The sequence below is a fragment of the Camellia sinensis genome, chromosome 2 (genome assembly GCF_055761805.1).
Source record: "Camellia sinensis isolate YWXY chromosome 2, ASM5576180v1, whole genome shotgun sequence".
In the NCBI taxonomy this organism is placed as follows: Eukaryota; Viridiplantae; Streptophyta; class Magnoliopsida; order Ericales; family Theaceae; genus Camellia; species Camellia sinensis.
The window spans coordinates 191,278,661-191,300,139 of NC_138962.1; the positions used below are offsets into that span (position 1 = coordinate 191,278,661).

At 37.2% G+C, this 21,479-nt stretch overlaps 1 protein-coding gene and 1 long non-coding RNA gene across 8 annotated transcripts in view; one reads left to right on the plus strand and one right to left on the minus strand.

Annotated features, from left to right (window-relative positions):
- The window catches only part of EDD1 (glycine-tRNA ligase), a 66,965-nt gene extending 49,507 nt beyond the window's left edge, over positions 1-17,458 (minus strand). For 2 of the 7 annotated variants that reach the window (XM_082916428.1, XM_082916427.1), the window contains exons 1-12: positions 17,120-17,441; positions 15,882-15,932; positions 15,471-15,538; positions 12,727-12,808; positions 12,521-12,584; positions 11,773-11,828; positions 11,435-11,512; positions 11,188-11,262; positions 11,016-11,086; positions 660-776; positions 415-516; positions 4-130 (exon numbers count right to left, since the gene is read on the minus strand). In XM_082916428.1, coding sequence (XP_082772554.1) covers positions 4-130; positions 415-516; positions 660-776; positions 11,016-11,086; positions 11,188-11,262; positions 11,435-11,512; positions 11,773-11,828; positions 12,521-12,584; positions 12,727-12,808; positions 15,471-15,538; positions 15,882-15,932; positions 17,120-17,362 — 1,134 coding nt within the window. In that variant the 5' untranslated portion in view covers positions 17,363-17,441. Of the gene's footprint in view, positions 1-3; positions 131-414; positions 517-659; positions 777-11,015; positions 11,087-11,187; positions 11,263-11,434; positions 11,516-11,772; positions 11,829-12,520; positions 12,585-12,726; positions 12,885-15,466; positions 15,539-15,881; positions 15,933-17,119 lie in introns of those variants that run through there. The other 5 variants (XM_082916431.1, XM_082916430.1, XM_082916429.1 and 2 more) reach the window with 4 other exon arrangements.
- Positions 17,459-18,379: 921 nt separating this feature from the next.
- On the plus strand, positions 18,380-20,961 carry LOC114278382 (uncharacterized). Its single transcript, XR_003634905.2, has 4 exons — positions 18,380-18,754; positions 18,875-18,925; positions 20,409-20,490; positions 20,622-20,961. It is a non-coding gene; the product is annotated as an uncharacterized LOC114278382 (long non-coding RNA).
- Positions 20,962-21,479: the final 518 nt, after the last annotated feature.

The following is a 21,479-nucleotide window of genomic DNA, read 5'->3' on the forward strand; positions in this document are numbered from 1 at the left end:
AACCTTTGCAACTGCTCCCTCCAGAAATTCTTTTGGACAAACAAGATGATCAGGTTCAGAAAGGATACCCAAAGGATGCCCAAGAGACTCCCTTGTCTTTAACCAAAGTTGTGCACATTGACGAGCTAAACTGGAAAAAGGAAAATGAAAATGAGAGCATAATAAACAAAGTTAAGAAACTTGGCAAACATCATAATTAAAGGTTTAAACTCTAAAGTACCCACCAGCCCAAGGAAAAATAAGAGAAGACATCATGTAGTGAGTACTTTAACACAAGCCAAAATCAACACACAAGTGAAAGCAAGAGACGGAAACCTTGACAGATGCATCACCATGTCTATTACATATGCTAATGAGTGAAAAACATCTTTACAGCAGTTTATATCTGAAAATAAGCAAGAAAGGTATAATCACCTACGCATCCGACCAAAATAACGAGCCCGTTCTGTCACCCCAACAAAGCCTCTAGAGTCTAAAATGTTAAAAGCATGAGATGTCTTTAAAAGCTGATCATACCTAGCACGTTGTAGAAGAAAACGTCAATTAAAATAAAAACTTACTCAAAAAATTTCAGGACAGCATATGATCTAAAATACAAAGGACATTAAAATTTCAAAAGCACATGTAGGCTTTTGGTTTTTTTGATAAGTAAAACATACGCAGGTATTGCAAGGCCTAAATCAAGCAAAGAACAGGCTTCTTCCTCAAAAAGATCAAAGTGTTTCTGAAGATGAGCGACACTGGCATGCTCCAGATAGTATCCACTCATTTCCTTCCTGAAAGAGAAACACATGACCAATCACCATTCTTATTTAGTAGGAACATATGAGGCAAATTCAAGCATGGGAAGCAGACACTTGGAGATAAATAAATATAACATAAAGTGCAAAAATCACAGAGCTTATGGCAACATAACAAACAACCTATCCTAAAATATTCCATTCAGTATCACAAATAAGCAAAACAAAAGGCTAAACACACAAAATAATTTTTAGTTATATACTTAGGAACAAAAAAAAAGGGACAAATTTCACTTTACCCCTTGTGGTATAGGCCATGTGCACAAAGACCACCCTGTCATTTGAAAACATTCACTTACACTCCTGTGGTCTGTGGATTATTAAGATTAAAACCACCATCACATTTTTCATCCAAATTAATGGGAAGTGCATTACACGCTAAACTCTTGTGGTTTGTGGCTTAAAATTAAAAACCACCATCACATTTTTCATCCAAATTACACACGCCTATATTTCCAAATGGCATGGAGTTATGTCCACAAAGGGGTAAGGAGAAGGAATAAGTTCAGGAGAGAAAGAAGATGAGAGTTTTTAGGTTAATTTATGTGTCATTAATGAAAGTTAGCGTTGTATAATCCAAGAACCACATGGGGTTATTAAGTGGTTATTTCCAAATGACAAAGTGGTGGTATGTGCACACAAGTATCACAGGGGGATAAAGTGAAATTTGCCCCCAAAAAATTATACTAGTTTTTTTTTTATCAACAACAAAAGCTTTATTGATAAATCAAAAAATGAATAGAGGATAAGGTATCCTCTTACAACAGGACAATGAGAATACAAACACAAAAACCCCTAACAAGCTAAACACAAGCAAAAGCCTACATAACACATACCGCCAACCAATCTCTAGCTAACAAAAAAAGTGAGACTCCTTTAAATAAAGAGTTCCCCGACGCCCAAAAAGAAGATAAGTGACAAACATGATCCCACAAACAGCCCACCTCCCGGAACTTATCTTCAAACAACCTCTGATTTCGCTCCATCCATAGAACCCAAAAAGTTGCAAAAACGGCACAAAACCATAGAATTTTGGCTCTCTTCGATCCTCTGAATGTCCGAAAATCAACTAGGAGCATATGCACACTCCCTTTTGGGGACAGATAAAGAGCCCAAACCCTCTTGTCCTCTAAAAGAGGAGATAAAGAAAAGTGGTCAATTCTGGATAATAGAGAAATCAACTGTGAAGCCTCCCTATCATTAAGATTCCTAGAAAAATCAAAATTCCAAGAAATTAGAGCCAAAAGTGAGCAAGCCATGGAAGAGCCCAAACTCTCTTGTCCTCCAAAAGAGGAGATAAAGAAAAGTGATCAATTATGGATAATAAATAAATCAACTGTGAAGCCTCCCTATCATTAAGATTCCTAGAAAAATCAAAATTTCAGGAAATTGGAGCCAAAAGTGAGCAAGCCATGGAAGCAATTGAAGAATTATGAGAACGAGCCACTCGATATAGATGCGGGAAATCTGCAGCAAAAGAAGATTGACCCCATCCAAACATCCTCTCAAAACCAAACAATTTCTCCATTGCCCGCCTTTACAAAAGGATGTCGAGACCAACATGTGAAAATTTGAGAAATTGACTTCCAAGGAGCACGACAACTACCCCTCAAAACCACTCGTGAACCCCTACCGTTGTCTTGAGTCGCATATTTGCTTCTTATAACCGAATGTCATAGTGAATCAGTCTCAAGTGGAAATCTCTATAACCACTTGCCAAGAAAGGCCAAGTTCCTAGCCACAATCCCGTAGGTAACGACCAAGGTTCTAAAAAGCATCTGTGGTCACCGTAACGGTGGCGGTGGCGGTGGCGGTGGCGCGGTTGCGGTTGCGGTTGCGTTGCAGTTGCGGTAGCGTAACCGTTGCAGTAACCAGAACTGTGAATTTTTTTTTTTTTCGCCCAATTTGAAAAAACTTGCCGATACGCATATTTTTTTTCCATGATTATATTTCTTGGATTTAAAATAAATACTGATCAATTTTTGTAAATTTTTAAGTATGATCCAATATATTTCATATTTTTAAATCACTATAAACAGAGTTTTTTACATTTTATTTTAATAATTAATGACTTTTGTTGGCATATTATATTCGCCGAAAGTCACTAGGGTCTGTAATCATTTTTATGCCTTGTAAACCCTAATCTTCATGTATAAATAAGGGGTGATATCTCATCATACCCTAAGCTGGTTACTTAAAGCTTCATGGTATCAGAGCAGAACCTATAGGGTTTAGGCTCACCCTCGTTGGTAGACCTTTTCACCAACGACACTCTAGGGTTCGAAGCTTACCTGGGTGGATCATCACTCAGCCGTCTTCCTCAGTCGATCTCCTCAGCTCGTCGTCCTCACCTCGTCGATCTCCTCGCCTTCCTCTGTCGATCGTCACTCAGCCGTCAACTCCTCAGCTCGGCGATCTCCTCCAGCCAGTCGTCGCTCATCTTCTTCGTCACTCGTCGTCCTCAGCCTCTGATCTCACTGTGGTATGTATAAATATATATACATATATATCCTGATATATATATATATTTATATATAAAGACATGTATACATAAATAAATCAACTTCAAAAAAAAAATTAAAATTAAAAAAAAAAAAAAAAACAAAACAAAACAAAACAAAACAAAACAAAACAAAAAAAAAAAAAAAAAAAAAAATCGTTTCTTAATTTTGTTATGTCTTTATAGTAGTCATTGTGCCTGTTATCTCACTACCACCTTCCGGGTTTGTGATTTCCACTAGTTTTGTTGCGGGTTTGGTAGTATTGTATCCATGACAGATTCCACTAGTGTGTCCCCTTCGTCTCAAACACCAAAGAGTGAGAGTCTCATTCTACCTACTACCATGACTGAGAACCCCAACCCTAGTCTGAAAATCACCACCTCTCTATTTAATGGTCAGAACTACCTAGCATGGTCTCAAAGTTTGACTTTGTTTTTGAAAAGCAGAGGAAAGATGGGGTATGTTGATGGCAGGATACAGGCACCTAGTACCACTGACTCAGGTTATGACCAATGGGAGATTACCAACTCTTTGATTATGAGTTGGCTTATCCATTCGATGGTTCCAGAACTTGGTGAGGGCTACTTGTCTATGGAGACTGCCCAGGACATTTGGGAGGCTGTGGCTGTTACTTATTCCCGCAAAGGAAATTTTTCACAGGCATTTGAGTTGCGTCGCTCTATTGAGAGCTCACTTCAGGGGGAGCAGACTGTTCTTCAGTACTTCACTTTCCTCACCAACGGCTGGAAACGCCTTGACCACCTGGAAGACTATAAGCCCGTTTGCCCTACTGATTCTGTCGGGTACAAGAAGTTCATCGCACGGGAACGGGTCTTTAAATTTTTGGCCGGCCTAAATATGGAGTATGATCCAGTTAGGGGTCGAGTTCTGAGTATGGACACTCTTCCTTCACTGCAGGAGGCATTTGCCTATGTACAAAATGAGGAGAGTCGTCGGTCTGCTATGATGTCCCCTGTCTCTACTGACCGTTCCGCATTACTATCTACTCCTCGAGATGGCCTCAGCCTGCCTCCTCCGTTTGCTGCTAAGGAGTCTGCATTCTGTGATTATTGCAAGAAGCCGCGGCATACTCGTGAGACATGTTGGAAGCTTCATGGGACTCCATCTGGGGGTCGAGGTGATCGGTCTGGTTCTCGAGGAGGTCGGTCAGGCCAATCTCGAGGACGTGGTTCCTATTCCCGGGCTCATCAGTCTAGTGCCGTTGATACCCTTGATTCTAATTCTACTTCTGTTACCCAAGCTTCTGATACTGAGCTGGAGGATGCTTTGCGCCAATTATTGGACCGCCGATCTTCTACTGCTCTCAGTACCGCTTCCTCGTCCTTTGCCCGCTCAGGTAACTTAGCATCTTCTCCTTGTGCTTTCCTGTGTCATACATCTTTGCCTTGGATTATTGATTCTGGTGCCTCAGATCATAAGTCTGGCTCCTCTGATCTTTTCTTTGCCTATAAGCCCTCTTCAGGTCAGGACAAAGTTAGGATTGCCGATGAAACTGTTTCTTCCATTTCTGAAAAAGATTTAGTCCAAGTCACTCCTACCATACATCTATCTTCTGTTCTCCATGTTCCCAAGTTTTCTGTTAATCTGTTATCCTTAAGTCGTCTTACCCAGGATTTGAATTGTTGTGTGACGTTTTTTCCTGATCATTGTCTTTTTCAGGACCTTGTCACGGGGAGGACGATTGGCAGTGGTAGTGCAGAAAATGGTCTCTACTTCCTAGATCAACCGGACAAACTTGCTTATTCTTCCACCATGTCTTCTACTACCCCCGCTGATGTATGGCTGTGGCATCGGCGTCTTGGGCATCCCTCATTTCATTTACTTAAGCATTTATTTCCTTCTAGTTTCGCAAATCATCATGTGTCTGACTTTCTTTGTGAGTCTTGTCAACTTGGAAAACAACATAGAGCTTCTTTTGCTCCCAGTTTGAATAAAAGCTTAGTTCCTTTTTCATTAATACATTCTGATGTTTGGGGTCCCTCTCGTGTTCTGTCTGTGAAAGGTCATCGCTGGTTTGTTACATTTATTGATGATTTTTCTCGTGCTACTTGGGTGTATCTCATGAAAGATAAGAGTGAGGTTTTCTCTGTGTTTCGCACTTTTCATAAGATGATTTGTACTCAGTTTGGGGCCACTATCAAAATATTTCGTTCTGATAATGGCGGGGAATACATAGATTCTGGGTTAGGACAATATTTCTCTACTCATGGCATTATCCATCAGACCTCTTGCACCAATACCCCTCAACAAAATGGGGTGGCCGAACGCAAGAATCGACATCTTCTTGACATGGCTCGGTGCATGTGTTTTTTTATGAATGCGCCTCGACCATATTGGGGCGACGTTGTTCTCACCGCTGCCCATCTTATTAATCGTCTCCCTACCCAGGTCTTGGACAAACAGGCTCCACTTCACGTCCTCCTCGGTTCTTAGTCCTTGTTTTCTATTCCTCCCAAAATATTTGGTTGTGTCTGTTTTGTCCATAATCACTCTCCCTCTCGTGGTAAGTTGGACCCTCGCTCCCTCAAGTGTGTTTTCCTTGGTTACTCTCCTACTCAAAAGGGGTATAAATGTTACCACCCTTCTTCTCGTAAGTGGTTTGTGTCCATGGATATTTCTTGTCCTCTCCGGTGTCACCGTCCTCATTTCCGGGGGAGCCTTGGTGTGAAGTGAGTCTTGTGCCTCCTATGGTAGAAGTGAGTCATGTGCCTCCTATGGTAGAACCAGTTGCTCTTACACCCCCCTCTTCTACTGGAACTATAGAACCCACTGTCACCAAGAATAAGGATGGGCATGTTTATGTCCGGGACATCGACAAAAAACAAGTTAACTGGATACACGGGATCGTTTCTGCTACTCCACTGCCATCTCCTGCTTCTGATGAGAGTCTAGGTAACTTTGAATCTCGTGAGCCCATTGATCTTGATGTTCCTATTGCCAAAAGGAAGGGTGTGAGATCTTGTACTCAACATCCTATCTCACAGTTTGTATCATACTCTCATTTGTCATCCTCATATAGAGCGTTTGTGTCCAATATTTCCTCTGTTAGTATTCCTAACCATTTTCAGGATGCTCTTGCTATCTCTGAGTGGAAACTAGCCATGATTGAGGAAATGAAAGCACTTAGGAAGAATGGCACTTGGGAATTGACTGAGTTACCTACGGGCAAACGACCTGTGGGCTGTAAATGGGTATATACTGTGAAACACAAAGCAGATGGGTCTATTGAGCATTACAAGGCAAGACTTGTGGCAAAAGGGTTTACTCAGACATATGGCATTGATTATCAGGAGACCTTCGCACCCGTAGCTAAAATGAATTCAGTCAGAGTACTTCTCTCTCTAGCAGCTAATCTAGATTGGCCGCTTTATCAATTTGATGTCAAGAATGCTTTTCTCCATGGTGACCTCGAAGAAGAAGTATATATGGACATTCCTCCGGGTTTTGAGGATCATCAAACAGAAGGCAAAGTATGCAAACTTCGGAAGTCATTATATGGTCTCAAACAGTCTCCAAGGGCTTGGTTTGAGAGATTCACTCAGGCTATGTTTAAATATGGCTTCAAACAAAGTCAGGCAGATCACACATTGTTTGTGAAACATTCTTCATGTGGTAAGACTACAGCACTTATTGTTTATGTAGATGACATAGTTCTTACAGGCAATGATAGTGGGGAAATACCTCTGTTGAAGAAATATTTAGCCAAAGAGTTTGAAATCAAAGACTTGGGAAGCTTGAAGTATTTTCTGGGAATTGAAGTTGCTCGCTCTAAGGATGGGATATTTATCTCACAGAGAAAATATGTGCTTGACCTGTTGAAGGAAACTGGGATGCTTGGCTGCAAGGCATGTGCCACCCCACTGGAACCCAATCAGAAATTGGGGGATGATGAAGGAGGAGAAGTTGTGGATAGGGGGAGCTATCAACGACTAGTGGGTAAGCTCATTTACCTATCTCACTCCCGTCCTGATATTGCTGTTGCTGTCAGCGTAGTTAGTCAGTTTATGCATGCTCCTCATCAGATTCACTTTGAGGCTGTCATGAGAATCTTGAGGTATTTGAAGTCTGCTCCTGGTAAGGGTCTGTATTTTTCAAAGTATGATCATCTTCGTGTAGAAGCCTATACAGATGCTGACTGGGCTGGATCAGTAATTGATAGGAGATCAACTTCAGGGTATTGCACATTTGTTGGCGGCAACCTAGTTACTTGGAGGAGTAAGAAACAGAATGTGGTTGCCAGGTCAAGTGCAGAAGCTGAGTTTAGAGCTATGGCACAAGGTGTGTGTGAACTTTTATGGATCAAATTATTGTTGAGTGATCTAGGTATTGCTCAGACGGACTCCATGCGGTTATACTGTGATAATAAGGCCGCCATCAACATCGCTCACAATCCAGTTCAACATGACAGGACAAAACATGTTGAGATTGATCGCCACTTCATTAAGGAGAAACTCACTAGTGGTACCATTTGTACTCCTTTTGTCCAGTCTGGTGAACAACTTGCTGACATTCTCACCAAGGGAATTGGGAATAAACCATTTCATGACATATTAGGCAAGCTGGGCATGAGAGATATCTTCGCACCAGCTTGAGGGGGAGTGTTGGCATATTATATTCGCCGAAAGTCACTTAGCATATTATATTAGCCGAAAGTCACTAGGGTCTGTAATCATTTTTATGCCTTGTAAACCCTAATCTTCATGTATAAATAAGGGGTGATATCTCATCATACCCTAAGCTGGTTACTTAAAGCTTCAACTTTATATTATACAAAAAATCAATCACTAACTATTATATATAAGATAAACAATGACAAAAGTAAGAGAATAAATAAGAGCCAAAATATATATATATATATATACATATTTTAACCAAGCCAAATAGAAAATGACCACACTTATTATTATTATTATTATTATTATTATTATTATTATTATTATTATTATTATTATTTTCAAACAATATATAGATAGACACACACAAACAAAATGATTAAGTGATAGTAGCTGAATAAAATAGTATAGGTCTTATAGTTTCAACAAATCAATAACATGTTCTTCATCTTCCCTCTTCTCTCTCTCTATCTCTTGCTCCTCCATCTTCTCTCTTTATCTTCCCTCTTCTCTCTATCCCTTTTCTCACATTTTCAACTTTTTTTTGTGTGTTTTTCGAAAGAAGCAGTTCAGAATTGTTACGTAACGGTGTGTAACAAACCGTTACGGCACCATTACGACCGCTACGGCAGGCGCTATGGCCAACACACCTCTGAATCTCAATCACACCGCAAAAGCGGCCGTAACGAGTGGTGGTAACCACCACAACCATTACGTAATGGTATTACGTAACAGTTGCGACCACTTTTTAAAACCTTGGTAACGACACTAACTTCCAATTCACCAAGTGATCCTTTTTCCCCCCATCCTTACCTTCCCAAAGAAAATCCCGCATCCACCCTTCCAATCTCTTGCCAATCTTTTTCACCACTGGAGTCCAAAAAACTTCACTCCTAGGATTACCCCCCAATGGAAGACCAAATACTTAAACGAAAGTAACTCTATACCACATCCTAAAAGAGAGACTCTGTTTTGAAGTCGATCTTGCTGTATATTAATTCCCACCACACTATTTTTGCCCAAATTATCCTTGAGCCCCGAAAGAAGCCCAAAAATTCTCAAGATCGAATAAAGATTAATTAACTATCTGATTTTCATCCCCTGAAGAAAAAAATATAGTGTCATCCGCATATTGTAAATGAGTTACACTAACTCTATCCCTCCCCACCTCCAACCCCTCAAAAAGACCTGTTTCTTTAGCTTTATTGACCATCCTACCCAGTACATCAGCCACCAAGATAAAAAGAAAGGCAGAGAGTGGGTCCCCTTGTCAAAGCCCCCGCGAAGTCCTAAAGCACTCTCCTGGTTCACCATTAATTATGACTGACATATTGCAAGTCGACAAACAACCCCTAATCCAAGATCTCCACCGTCCAGCATATCCTTTCTTGTCCATTACAAAATCCAAAAACTGCCGATCCACATGGTCATATGCCTTTCCAAAATCTACCTTAAAAATAATTTCCTCCCTCCTTGAACTCCTATATTCCTTCACTACTTCATTTGCCACTAAGGCAACATCTAAAATTTGTCTCTTTTCACAAAAGCCCCCTTGCGCCCTAGACACCGTATCCCCTAAAGAGATCCTTAGTCATTTTGATAAAACCTTTACCAAAATCTTATGCAGTGACGTTACCAAACTAATAGACCTAAAATCTCCAATTCTAACAACATTTACTTTCTTAAGAATTAAACAGATGAATGTGGCATTTGAGCTCAAATTAACAACCCCCGACTCATGAAATTCTAAAAACAATCTCAACAAGTCCCCTTTCACCACCTCCCAGCAATCCTGAAAGACAACTATAGAAAAACTATCCGGACCTAGAGCTTTGTCTCTCTCACAATCAAAGACCGCCTCTCGAATTTTTGTTTCATCAAAAGGCCTTTCAAGCCATGTTGCAATTTCCAGATCAATGGTTCCCCATTCTAGTCCTTCAATCCCCGGTCTACTCACGTCTTCCTTCGAATAAAGTTGAGAATAAAAATCATAAATACCACTGACAATCTAATTCTCCCTGTCCTCCACAACCCCTGGGCTTACTTCCAATCTCTTGATGAACTTCTTCTTCATTTTCCCGTCTGCAACCTTGTGAAAAAATTTTGAACTAACATCCCCTTCCTTCAACCATTTGATCTTTGCTTTTTGAGCCCAAGAAACTTGCTCCCTAAAAGTCAACTCTTCCAATTTCAATCTAAACTCGGATGGTATTAAAACTTGAAATTCTGATGGTATCAATCAATAATTGATTAAAAGGAGACAAGTGCGTGTTAATTGGTGATGTATTCGTAAGCATGATGAGGAAATGGTCGACTACGTGCCTATCCATTGTGAGTTGGAAAGGGAGTTGTGGTCAATAATCGTACTATCGTTTCGTGTTGCTTGGGTGTTTCCAGGTAAGGTGAACAAGCTTCTTTTCCTTGGAGTTGTGGTCGGGTGCATAGGTAGAGGAGAAAGGCATGAGGCTTGGTGCCATTGGTGCTTATGCAATTAGGGTGAGCAGAATAGAAATTTTTTGGTTTTATGGTGCGGAGAGACGTGAATAAATTAAGAGTAATTTTTGTCGTTGATGTATAGTTGGTTCTCAGTTAACCTATCCTTGAATCTGTTTTTGGACTTTGTAGAGAACTTTGAATAGGTTTTTGTTGTATAGCTGTATATGTCTTGTGTATAAGATCTAGGCACCCCTTTAGGGCCTTTTATTTAATAAAATTTTACTTTAAAAAAAGAAGAAAAAAAGAAAGATAGTCTAATGGCATTAGCAAAGAAATTAAAAAGAACACCTTTAAGGTGACGTCCTAATGGGAAAAGAGTGAGGAAAATGAGAGCTTGAAAATGTCCATCTAAGCACGTGCATAGCAAGAGAAGATGGTAGTTTCCGCTCCATGAGATTTTATTCAGTTTATTTAGATACATGAGATGGAGAGAATATGTTGCAGCAAGGATGAATGGTGCATTCCAGGACCAACAATTATCTTGTGAAAGAAAGAATGCAGTAATCAACAACAATTAATTAAGCTTCAATTTCCATAAATATATTCTGTGCAGATTATTGTAATAGTAAAGTCAACTAGCTTACTCATTCTCTAGAAACAGCTCTCCATATGTAATTCCATCTGCATATTGAATTTTCTTGAAATGATCGACTCCCTGCAAATTAGTTTGACCAAACTTCAGGCAAGCATATACGGGGAAAAGCTAAAAAAAGAAAAAACAAAGGAAAGAAAAAACAAAGGAAGATACAAAGTGACCTGAAGTAACATGAGGATACGTTCAAGACCATAAGTTATCTCAACGGATACAGGCATCAATTGCAGACTTCCAGCCTGGAGAAAGAGGGAAAAAGGGGGGAAACAAACAATGAAATAAATAACCGAAGGAAGAAACGAAGGAAAATAGATTAAGCAGAAGGATGTTTTACAAACTTAATTTTCAATCAGGTTATGCAATAAGTTCATAATCTTTAAAAAGGAAGATCATATCACTTAGAGAAAACACCTGCTGGAAGTAGGTGAATTGTGTGATTTCCATCCCATCCATCCAAATTTCCCAGCCCAGTCCCCAGGCACCAAGTACCTACTAGCATTTCAAGTCAAGAAAAAATAACCAAGCTTGCAAACTGATGTTTGCAAATACAAAAATTTATATTGAATAAAAGACAAGGTAAGGAAAAGGGTACAGATTTATATAGCTTTATGGTGTTGTTGACCACTATGAGCCAGAGTTACATAACCAAACCAAAATGCTTGGATTGCACCCCAACGAAGTGGCATCAATCTATACTGCGTAACCTCAACTAGAAAGATTACACGCATCCAAAATAAGCTAAATCTTACCGGGCTTTCCCAGTTGTCCTCCACAAAACGTATATCGTGCTCATTAACATTAATACCTGTCAAGCATTAGGCTGCAAAATCTCAAACCTAGGAAATAAATCAGGGAAGAAATGCTATAAGAGGATCACTTCTGAAACTAGTACATGATCTCATTGATGGAAAAGAAGAAATTAATAAAGCAAACAACTCACAACTGATGATGACTACTCTATAATTTTTTAAGTGATATGACAATGAGTCTAGCCCGTCCTTGCTTTCCATTGTCAATTAAGAGAATTAATATTTGCCGTGGATCAATTCATTTCTACATAATCAAGTAAATGCTCAGCATATAAATCTATACCATGGCTAAACACCAACCTATTACTAATCCCATTTAACCAAGATGCAGGAATGATACACTGTTCATGATTTGTGGACCACCATGTTGAGGATGCTTCTTTTTTTTTCTTTTTTTTTTTTGGCTGAGAAAGTGTTTTCCTCCTCCAACTTATTTTTTTATTAATTTTTAGAGAAATTATATATAAGAGAGGCTTATGCTTCTTTGTATATGGCCTGTGTAGAAAAAACAAAAAAACTACACAGAATAACATGGCATAAAATGAGCACAAATCAAGAAGAGAAGCATTAACATTAACAACTGGAAAACCAGATATAGACAACTTTCAAAAATAAGTTTTGGTAATAGTAGTTGTAATACAAGCAGCAACAACTACAACAGAAATAATAGAAAAGGTCCAATCACTACCTAGGGCCGATAGGCTGCGGATGAATAGGTCTTGCGAATTTCCAGGATCAGGCTTCAATATCACCTGAGAAAACATCGAAAGATAAACACAAAGTCATATAAAAGACAATCAAAAGCCAAAATGATAATCAAAGATCAAAGAAAGCTCCATAAGAATATCATGATTGTATCATTTCAAGTGATTCAAAAGTGAGACCAAAGTTAACCTGAAATTGAGTATGCCGCTGAAGTCTATTTGGGTTTTCACCATAGCGACTGTCATCTGGCCGGATACTGGGCTCCACATACCTTCCACCAGAAATACCAAACAGTAGTCACATCAACCAAAATTAAAAGGCCATTGTGTACTCTCAGTAGTCGGAAACTAAAAAGAGTAAATATCGCAACAGCACATTAGTTCAACTGTAAACGAAGATCTCTAACAAAAGAAGAGTACTATAGCTAATATCAAAGATAAAACTCCCACACAACAATAAATAAGAGTTATACAGAATCCAGCAAAGATTACAAAGACAGTAATAAACCCAGGAAAACATTCTTAAGAAGGGAAGGTCCATCAAGTGAAGGCAAAAGTTGGGGCATCCTTCCATTCCATACAACCCCTTCACTAATGCATTAAATCTATGGATCTACAATTTCTTTTTCAATTTGTGTGGCAACATTTTACTATACAAATCAGCATGCATTATCAGCTAAAAAAGAACAAACTCAATTTTTTTAAATAATTGTAAGCTTCCAAGGTAAACAGATTAGACTTCGCACAAGTGGAAGATTTTCTTAGTCAAACCACAAGAGAAGATGGAAGTGACAGAGTGATTTGAACCACATCAAAGCAATTAGTTCATAACTATTTTTCCATTGACGTGGGTCATGATATGCTTATTTTTATCACAGGAAGGAACTCCGATAAAAAGGCCATGTTACCTTGAATACCTTTAATGGATTACCAAGTAGTTGGCCCCCACAGCAGTCTCATCTAACTTCTTTGACATTAAGGGTTAGTTTGGCATGTTTGAAAAAAGTCAAAAAGTCACTATCCCATTTAAGTCACATCATCTTATTTAAGTCACATCACCTCTCTAACACATCACTTCAAACCCAACCCAAACCCAACTCATATTTCATAAAATGTCAAAAAGTGCACTTATTTAGATCATCCCAAACAACCCCTACATACTTGCTACTACAGATGGAAATGTTTATCGATAGTATGCAACTAGAGACGATCATTACAAGCTTATTATTGAGTCAATTGGTATACACTAATAATCATAAGACCATTTTTTCTTAAGCAGATGCATGGAAAGAGCACATGGCTTGTATAAGACACATCGGTGGACTTGACTAAAATATTACGAACAAGCATACATCAGGATAGTACAGAAGGGAAGGGCCCAATAGAAGGTGAAGAATTTCTTAAATTACCAACTCACATGTGTGTGTTTGAGCATTTTATGGTATCACAAACAACAAAAGCTTGTCATTAGAAAGAAAAGATCAATAACCACACACGCACATAAAGAGAATGAACAACAACATTTAAACCACAAATAACTCATGAGACTAGATCAGTATAAGAGTAAAAATAAAATGAAAACAATGCAAACATGTCTCCTTCAGAAAAACATGTTAGGAAAAAAAATGTGTGAATTACTTCTGGAGACTCTTTGACTCATATACGCTATTGAGTTAACATATGTATTATTCTGCAAAAAAGGACAATGGTCATCTCAACTCCCCTAAGCTACAATATGAAAGTATTTTTTGACTGGAAAAAATATCCATGGCATACAGAAAGCCAAATGGTGGTCCCACTTTAAAGGTAATTATCAGACCAAACTTTCATTATTCCCCCCTAACAGCCCTTCAATTTCTTTCCCAACAAAGAGATTCAAAGAAGTTAAATGGTAAATTCAAGTGGTCAAAAGTTACCGCACAAATCACTAATTTCCCTAACATCTTTTTACCGCATTTTTCCCCTATATCTCTCTCTCTTCTCATCTTATCTTTTAATTCTATCTGGGGATCATCACACACAACATCCATGTACCATTTTCTACAATATATTATTGGGAGATTATTTAGAAGGGAGGGAGTGCCAATTAAATTATTGCATAATACACCACTCATTACACAATGAAGAAACAATCCCACAATTCATTTTTCTACAATTTAACAAAGAAATTATACAAGAATATCTATCATTAATATTGTTGACTGGACTATGAACCATTCATACAAGAAAGAAAAACATCACAGGAAGTCATACAGCAATTTAATAAACCATCATGTAATATACCAAACCAAATTAAGCCTTGTGTCCCGATCAAGTGGATTAGTAACATAAACAATGAATGATGGATAGATTTAACTTGTTCAAATATATTGAAATACATACATACATACATACATAAATACATACAAATAGCGTGTGTGTGTGTGTGTGAGTAACATGAATATTTATTATTGATTGGTTTACATCTAAGCAAAGGTACAGTACACAAGCATCAGTATGTAGATTTAGATCAGCATAAATTTCAATACTAGATGAAAATATAAATTAAAGAATATAGCGCAATGTCACCAAATAAATGAAAAAAGAAAAGCAACGACAGTGATTCCCCACCCAAGACACAAGTACAATTGTCATGTTTCTAAGGGCAACCACTCTGATCAATATTGAATTTGCATTGTGACTGTGTCAGTTCCAAAATTTAACATGTCTTCAAATACCACTAGCATAATCATCACTACTTAAACTACAATTTCCATTTAATTCAATCCGTGCTTCTTGTGATCTGAATCAAAAATTTTGACATTGATATAAAAATTCATTTAAAGTGTATTCTGATGTTCCCAGCATAACCAATGTCATCAATATCTAGAAAGCATGAACAGCTACAAAGGCCAGACATACTTTTTTATAGGAACAAAATAAAAACATACTTACGCAACATTCCATGGTTCTGGACCAAGTACCCTTAAGAAAGTTAGAGGATTCATAGTCCCAGCTCCAACCTGGACAACACAGTCAATGCCCAACTAAATCAGAAAATATATGACAAGAAGCTGGATTTGCAAAATGCAAATATGTTTCATCCGTTCTCAATACAGCTAAAGACATATCCCAGTGTGTGCCTGTGCTCGCATCCTTAAACCTTTTTCTTTGACCATTAATTAAAATGTTAATCACAATAAACCGGTATACTGGAAGACATCACTCCAGCGAAAGCAAGGACATGACCCACAGTTAATGCCATGATATTTCACAATTTGGTTGCAATAAATAATAACAGTAAAAGGAAAGGAAATGCAAGTGTAGACAAAAGTCTGAGAAAAATAAGCTAATATTGTTGATTACCTCAGTGTTGCTGCACTGCATTATGGCACATCCCACAGAAGCCCAATATTCCTACAGTATTTAAAAAGATAATAAAGAAGAGGGGGAAAAAATCATAAAATGGTAAGGCATGGAGGAGAAATACCATTGCTCAAATTCTAAACCCAAATCACAAACTTCTCTCAAAAAATATATTTCTCTAAAACACTGAAAAACTGGAGCAAAGGACACTATAAACCAGATCCACTGGTTCCACTTCAAAAAATCCGAACCCTATTTGACAAGAACCGAAACAAGTCAAACAACAATCAACAAATTGGGCTTATACATAATGCCAGTGATTTTCCACACATTTGGAAGCCCATTTCAAACAAGTCAAACACTTCAGATTCTTTCATCAAATACAGAAAAAAGGGGAAAACCAGCCAGACCTGTAGATGGGGATGGCAATGGGTCGGGTTTTTTCGGGTGTCGCAAGCGAATTCTTGATTTTAAACTCAACTATTTTGGTGATACAATTTCATACTTTATTCCAATCCTGACAGTTTTAACATTCCTGCTCCTATAATTTACGCTACCTACCCTATCAATGTTCTCCCAAACATTTGATTTTAAAATAGGGCTCCAAATACATTTGAGTCGGGCCATATACAATTGGTTTGGGTAATTTTGCCACCCCTACCTGCAGACACCAAATAGCTTGTTGGAAAGTGAGAACCAAGGTGGCTTTCTTAGTGGGCCCTGGGTCCGTGGATGCATGCTGGGAATTCACAGAGGTGGGTGGTTGCATAGTGGTGACTCTGGTTGTGTTGTATGTGCAGTGAGAGGTGGAATGTGAAGAAAAAGAAAAATATATGTTTCATAAATTGACCAAATTATGTGATAAGAGCCAAATTATCCCTCCTTCCTTTGTTAAATAAACGGAACTCGACCCATGATTAGGATTGATATCAATTTAAAATAGAAAAATTAAGAACTCATTCAATCCTTAAACCCTCTTTATCTAATTTCCCCAAAAAAAGGAAAACCTTCAACTTCTTTTACTTCACTTTCCAACATTTTCTCAGCAAACAAAAGGCATCATCAAAATCTAAAAGTGGGTAGTTCATAACATCAAACAAACACACAAACACAATGGTGGGTTTCACTTGATTCCACGTCTCAACTCTCTCTCTCTCTCTCTCTCTGTCACACACACACGCACACATCAAAACACTTCAAATTCGCAAATATAGAACACAATGAAGAATGAAGCATACCTGGAGACGCTGAATGGCTTGTTGGAAAGTGGGAATTGATGAGCGTTTTTTGGTTTGTTCTGGATCAGGGTATGTGGAGGAATGGTGGGGATTCGCAGAGGTAGTGATTGCAGAGACTGTGCTCTTCGCGAAATAGCGTTTGCGAACAAGGAGACTGTTGGGTCGTCTTGTGAAGAGGAAGGAGAGGTGGGTTTTATGGGGTTTAAGGAGAGAAGTGAGTAAGGGAAGAGTGAGAATCGCCATTAGTGTGAAAGGCGCAGAGACGAAGAGAAAAGACCGTTGGGTTGGAGCTATCCGAAGTGGCAAAGACTAGGGTGAGAGAGAGAGAGAGAGAGAGAGTTCACTTCGTTGGATCTTTGGGCAAATTACACGTTTAACCACAAATATTTACTTAATTTTATTTTGATCCCTCGTCTTCTACTTTTTAACATTGTAAACCTTAGACTTACGATCCCCACAACCAATAACAATATAATAATAATAATAAGGGAAACTTGCATGTAAATCTTGCTAAGTAGAATTATTGTCTAAGAAGTCTTACAATAATTAATGATATTTTTCATCATACACTATTAAAAAATGTCATTAATAGTTAATTTTTACTATAATTTAAAATTTTTGTCACAAAAAATGTCACTAATTATAAATTTTAACGACATTTTAAAAAATTAATTACAAAAAAATCACTAACTGTCAATTTTAGTGACATGTAAAAAGTCGTCACAAAAAATTATTTTTAGCAACGATTGTACTAATACTTATTTTTAATAGTACTTGATGAAAATTAAATCCAACTATTGTAACTTATTGATAATTTATCCTAATAGTAATAATAATAATAATAACAAATAAATATACCTGTGATCCCCCAATTCAATTTCATCTTTCAATATCAATCACTTTGCTTAGTTTTTGTTAGGGAGGCTCGCGGATTGATTTTGTGCGGCTTGGAGAAAAGTCAAACCGCAGCCACCTGCAGTGCAGTTTGCGGTTTGTGCAGATAAGGTTTGCAAATGTACGGGCGGTTTGCGGTTTGAATTTTTTTCTTTAAAAATTAATTTTTGAGTTTTGTTTTCCTATTTTGTAAATATTTATTTCGGTGTCATTTTCTTCTAATTTTCTAAAATGCTCCAACATTAATAATAATGAATTAAAACTTATAAAATTAAAAACACAACAAAATCAATTCCTAATAGGGGTGGGCATAGGGTTATCTGACCCGCCCTACCCTACTCTACCCGCAGACTTTTGGGCGGTTTCGCAAACACGTTAAGGACGGGTGCAGTTTGGATTATGGCTGAATTTCGGGTTGCGGGTTTGAACCGCACCCGCCCAACCTGCTCGCTTACACAGTTTTTTTTTTTTTTATATGTAAAAAATGAACCGTTGATTTTCATCTTTATTCTACAAACAAAAGTAAAAAACAAAACCCTAACAATTCATTCTCATCTCATCTCACACATTTGCGCAGCTAGAGCCTGGAGGAGAGAGTTGAGCTCCTTCTCTCATCTCATAGCAGTCTCTCTCTCTCTCGTTTTTCATCGCCGATCGATCTCTGCTTTCTCATCGCAACTCTGTCCGCAGCTTCACTTCGAATCTCACCCTCTCGTGCTTCACAAGATCAACTCTGCTCAGGTAAGACTCGGTCTCTGTTTTTTTTTTTTTCTGAATTTGTTGATGTCTATCTGCTCATCCTTAACTTTGCTTTCTCATCGCCGATCGATCCCTGCTTTCTCATCGCAACTCTGTGCACAGCTTCACTTCAAATCTCACTCTCTCGTGCTTCGCAAGATCGACTCTGCTCAGGTAAGACTCAGTCTTTTTTTTTTTTTTTTTGAATTTGTTGATGTTGAATCTGTTTTTTTGAATCTGTTTTTTTGCTTTACTTCGACTCTGCTTCACTTCGAATTTGTTTTTTTTTTTTTTTTTTTGAATTCGTTAATGTTGAATCTGTTTTTTTTTATTCACAAGTAAGCTTCACTTGGACTCTACTTCACTTTCGAATCTGTTTTTTTGAATTTGTTGAATTTGTTGTTTTTGAATCTGCTCACAGCCTCATAGGTAAGACTATTTGTAATTAAATATGTTTATGTTGAATTCGTAATTAGATCTGTTTATGTTGAATTAGATCTGTTTATTTTCTGAATGTTTTAGTTGGAGCCATATGTAATTAGATCTGTTTATAGATCTGTTTATGTTGGATATGTAATTAGATCTGTTTATATTGGACTTTGTAGCTTGCCCTGATGATCTAATTAGATCTGTTTTTTATTTGATATTCTGGTTGCCCTAATTAGATCTGTTTTTTATTTGATCTAATTAGATCTGTTTTTTATTTGATATTTTGAGGAATCTGATAAGGCATATATGAGTTGCTTGAGGCATCCTCTTGTTTGACTCTGAATGTTTTAGTTGTTGGGTTTGATCTGGCAATTGAAAACTTGTCTTTTGTTGTATATCCTTTTCTTTTTTTCAAATGGGAAGAGATATTGTGTTGATGTCAATTATTAGGAACTTTATAAGGTTCTTTTTTTTTTATGGATCAAGCAACTCTTTGGAGAAGGGTTCTTAATGTTTTGTTTGCAATAATGAGCTTTTTTTTTTTTTTTTTGGTTAACGTCTTTGATATAAAGGAATTGGGGTGCTATTTTACTTTATTTGAATCCAGTTGTATGGTAATTTGTGAGTACCAGACATCAATGGCAAGACCATATTGTTAGTATTACGAAGTCTAATCCCAGTGGTTTTTCTTCTTAACTTATCAATAAAAAACAATAATAGCTGAATCTTTTGGAAGAAGTATCTGTGAATTCTCAAAATGTCACTGATGTTTTTGCATGCTTTTGGTATGAAAACCGTTAATACAATGCTACATAAGATTTAATAAGACAAGTGTAATTATTCTGCTTCTTTGATGGTATCCTCATCAAGGTATCTTTTCATTTTGATTTTGTGTCTTGCTCTGCTTCTTTGACTGCATGTCATCTTTAAAATGTAAATATAAAATGGTAAAGCATAAAGGGACACCCAAGAGAGCAAGTGGAACTTTGGAAATTTTTATTTTGTGATTTACCTGTGTTTGCTTCTGAACTGTGATAGATTATACTTCCCATACATTTCAGTTGTATGTAAGATGGCAAAGGCCAACTTCCCATTACAGTCAAAAAAAGAAAAGGATATACAACAAAAGACAAGTTTTGTTTGAGAATTTTTTTATTTTTATTTTTATATGTATTATTCATTTTCTAATGTAAGTTTTATTAATCTTCTCTTGTTGACTTCTAATTAGGTACTTTGGAGTCAAGCACATCTTCAACTTCAACCTATAATGTTGATGCTATAATTGATGTCTAACATCCATTTGGTCATTGGTAATTTTTTCATATACTAAGCACATTTTCTTACTATATTGAGATGCAATACATGGACATTTGTTTATCTTTTCATTTCTTACTATAATTGAAGATTAAAGTTTATATTTTTTCAATTTGTTTTTGTGCAGGGTTCATCAACCAAATGCATGGAATTAGAATTGGAATTGGAATTGGAATTTGTGAAAGTTGAATTGGATGTGATTTATGAAGATAAAGTTTGATATCTTAGAAATGTTTTAATTTTATTTCATGGGTTTGTATTGAATGAAGTTTGACAACAATTTTTTTTTTTTATTTGTGTTTTGGTTTTGGATGAATGTAAGTTAATGAATTTTTATTTTTTTTGCATTTTGGATGAATGTAAGTTAATGAATTTTTATTTTTTTTTGCATTTTGGATGAATGTAAGTTAATGAAGAATTACTTTTTTTTTTAAGGGGGTTAGGAATGATGAATGTTGAATTTTCAATGTAGGATTTTTTTATTTGGGTTATGAATGATGAATGTAGGATGAATGCAAGTTAATGATGAATGTAGATTTTATTTAGGTTACAAATTGAATTTGTTGTGTTTTTTATGTTATAAGTTTTTTATAAGTTTTAATTCATTAATTATTAATGTTGGAGCATTTTAGAAAATATGAGGAAAAAGGTCCAAAATAAAGATTGACAAAATAGGGGGAAAAAAAGGTTTAAAAATAAATTTTTGAAAAAAAAGTTCAATTCACAAACCGCCGGCAACCGCTTGCACATTCGCGAACCCTATCCGCACAAATCGCAAACCGCATTGTACATTCGCGAACCCTATCCGCACAAACCGCAAACCGCATTGCAGGCGGTTGCGGGTTGACTTTTTTTCAAACCGCATAGATGCGACCGAGTTCAAATCAAACCGCAAACCGTCCCAAACCGAATCGCGGACACATCTAATTCCTAACACAAACAAATTATTCAAAATTCTAAAATCATTCAAAATCCTAATCATTCA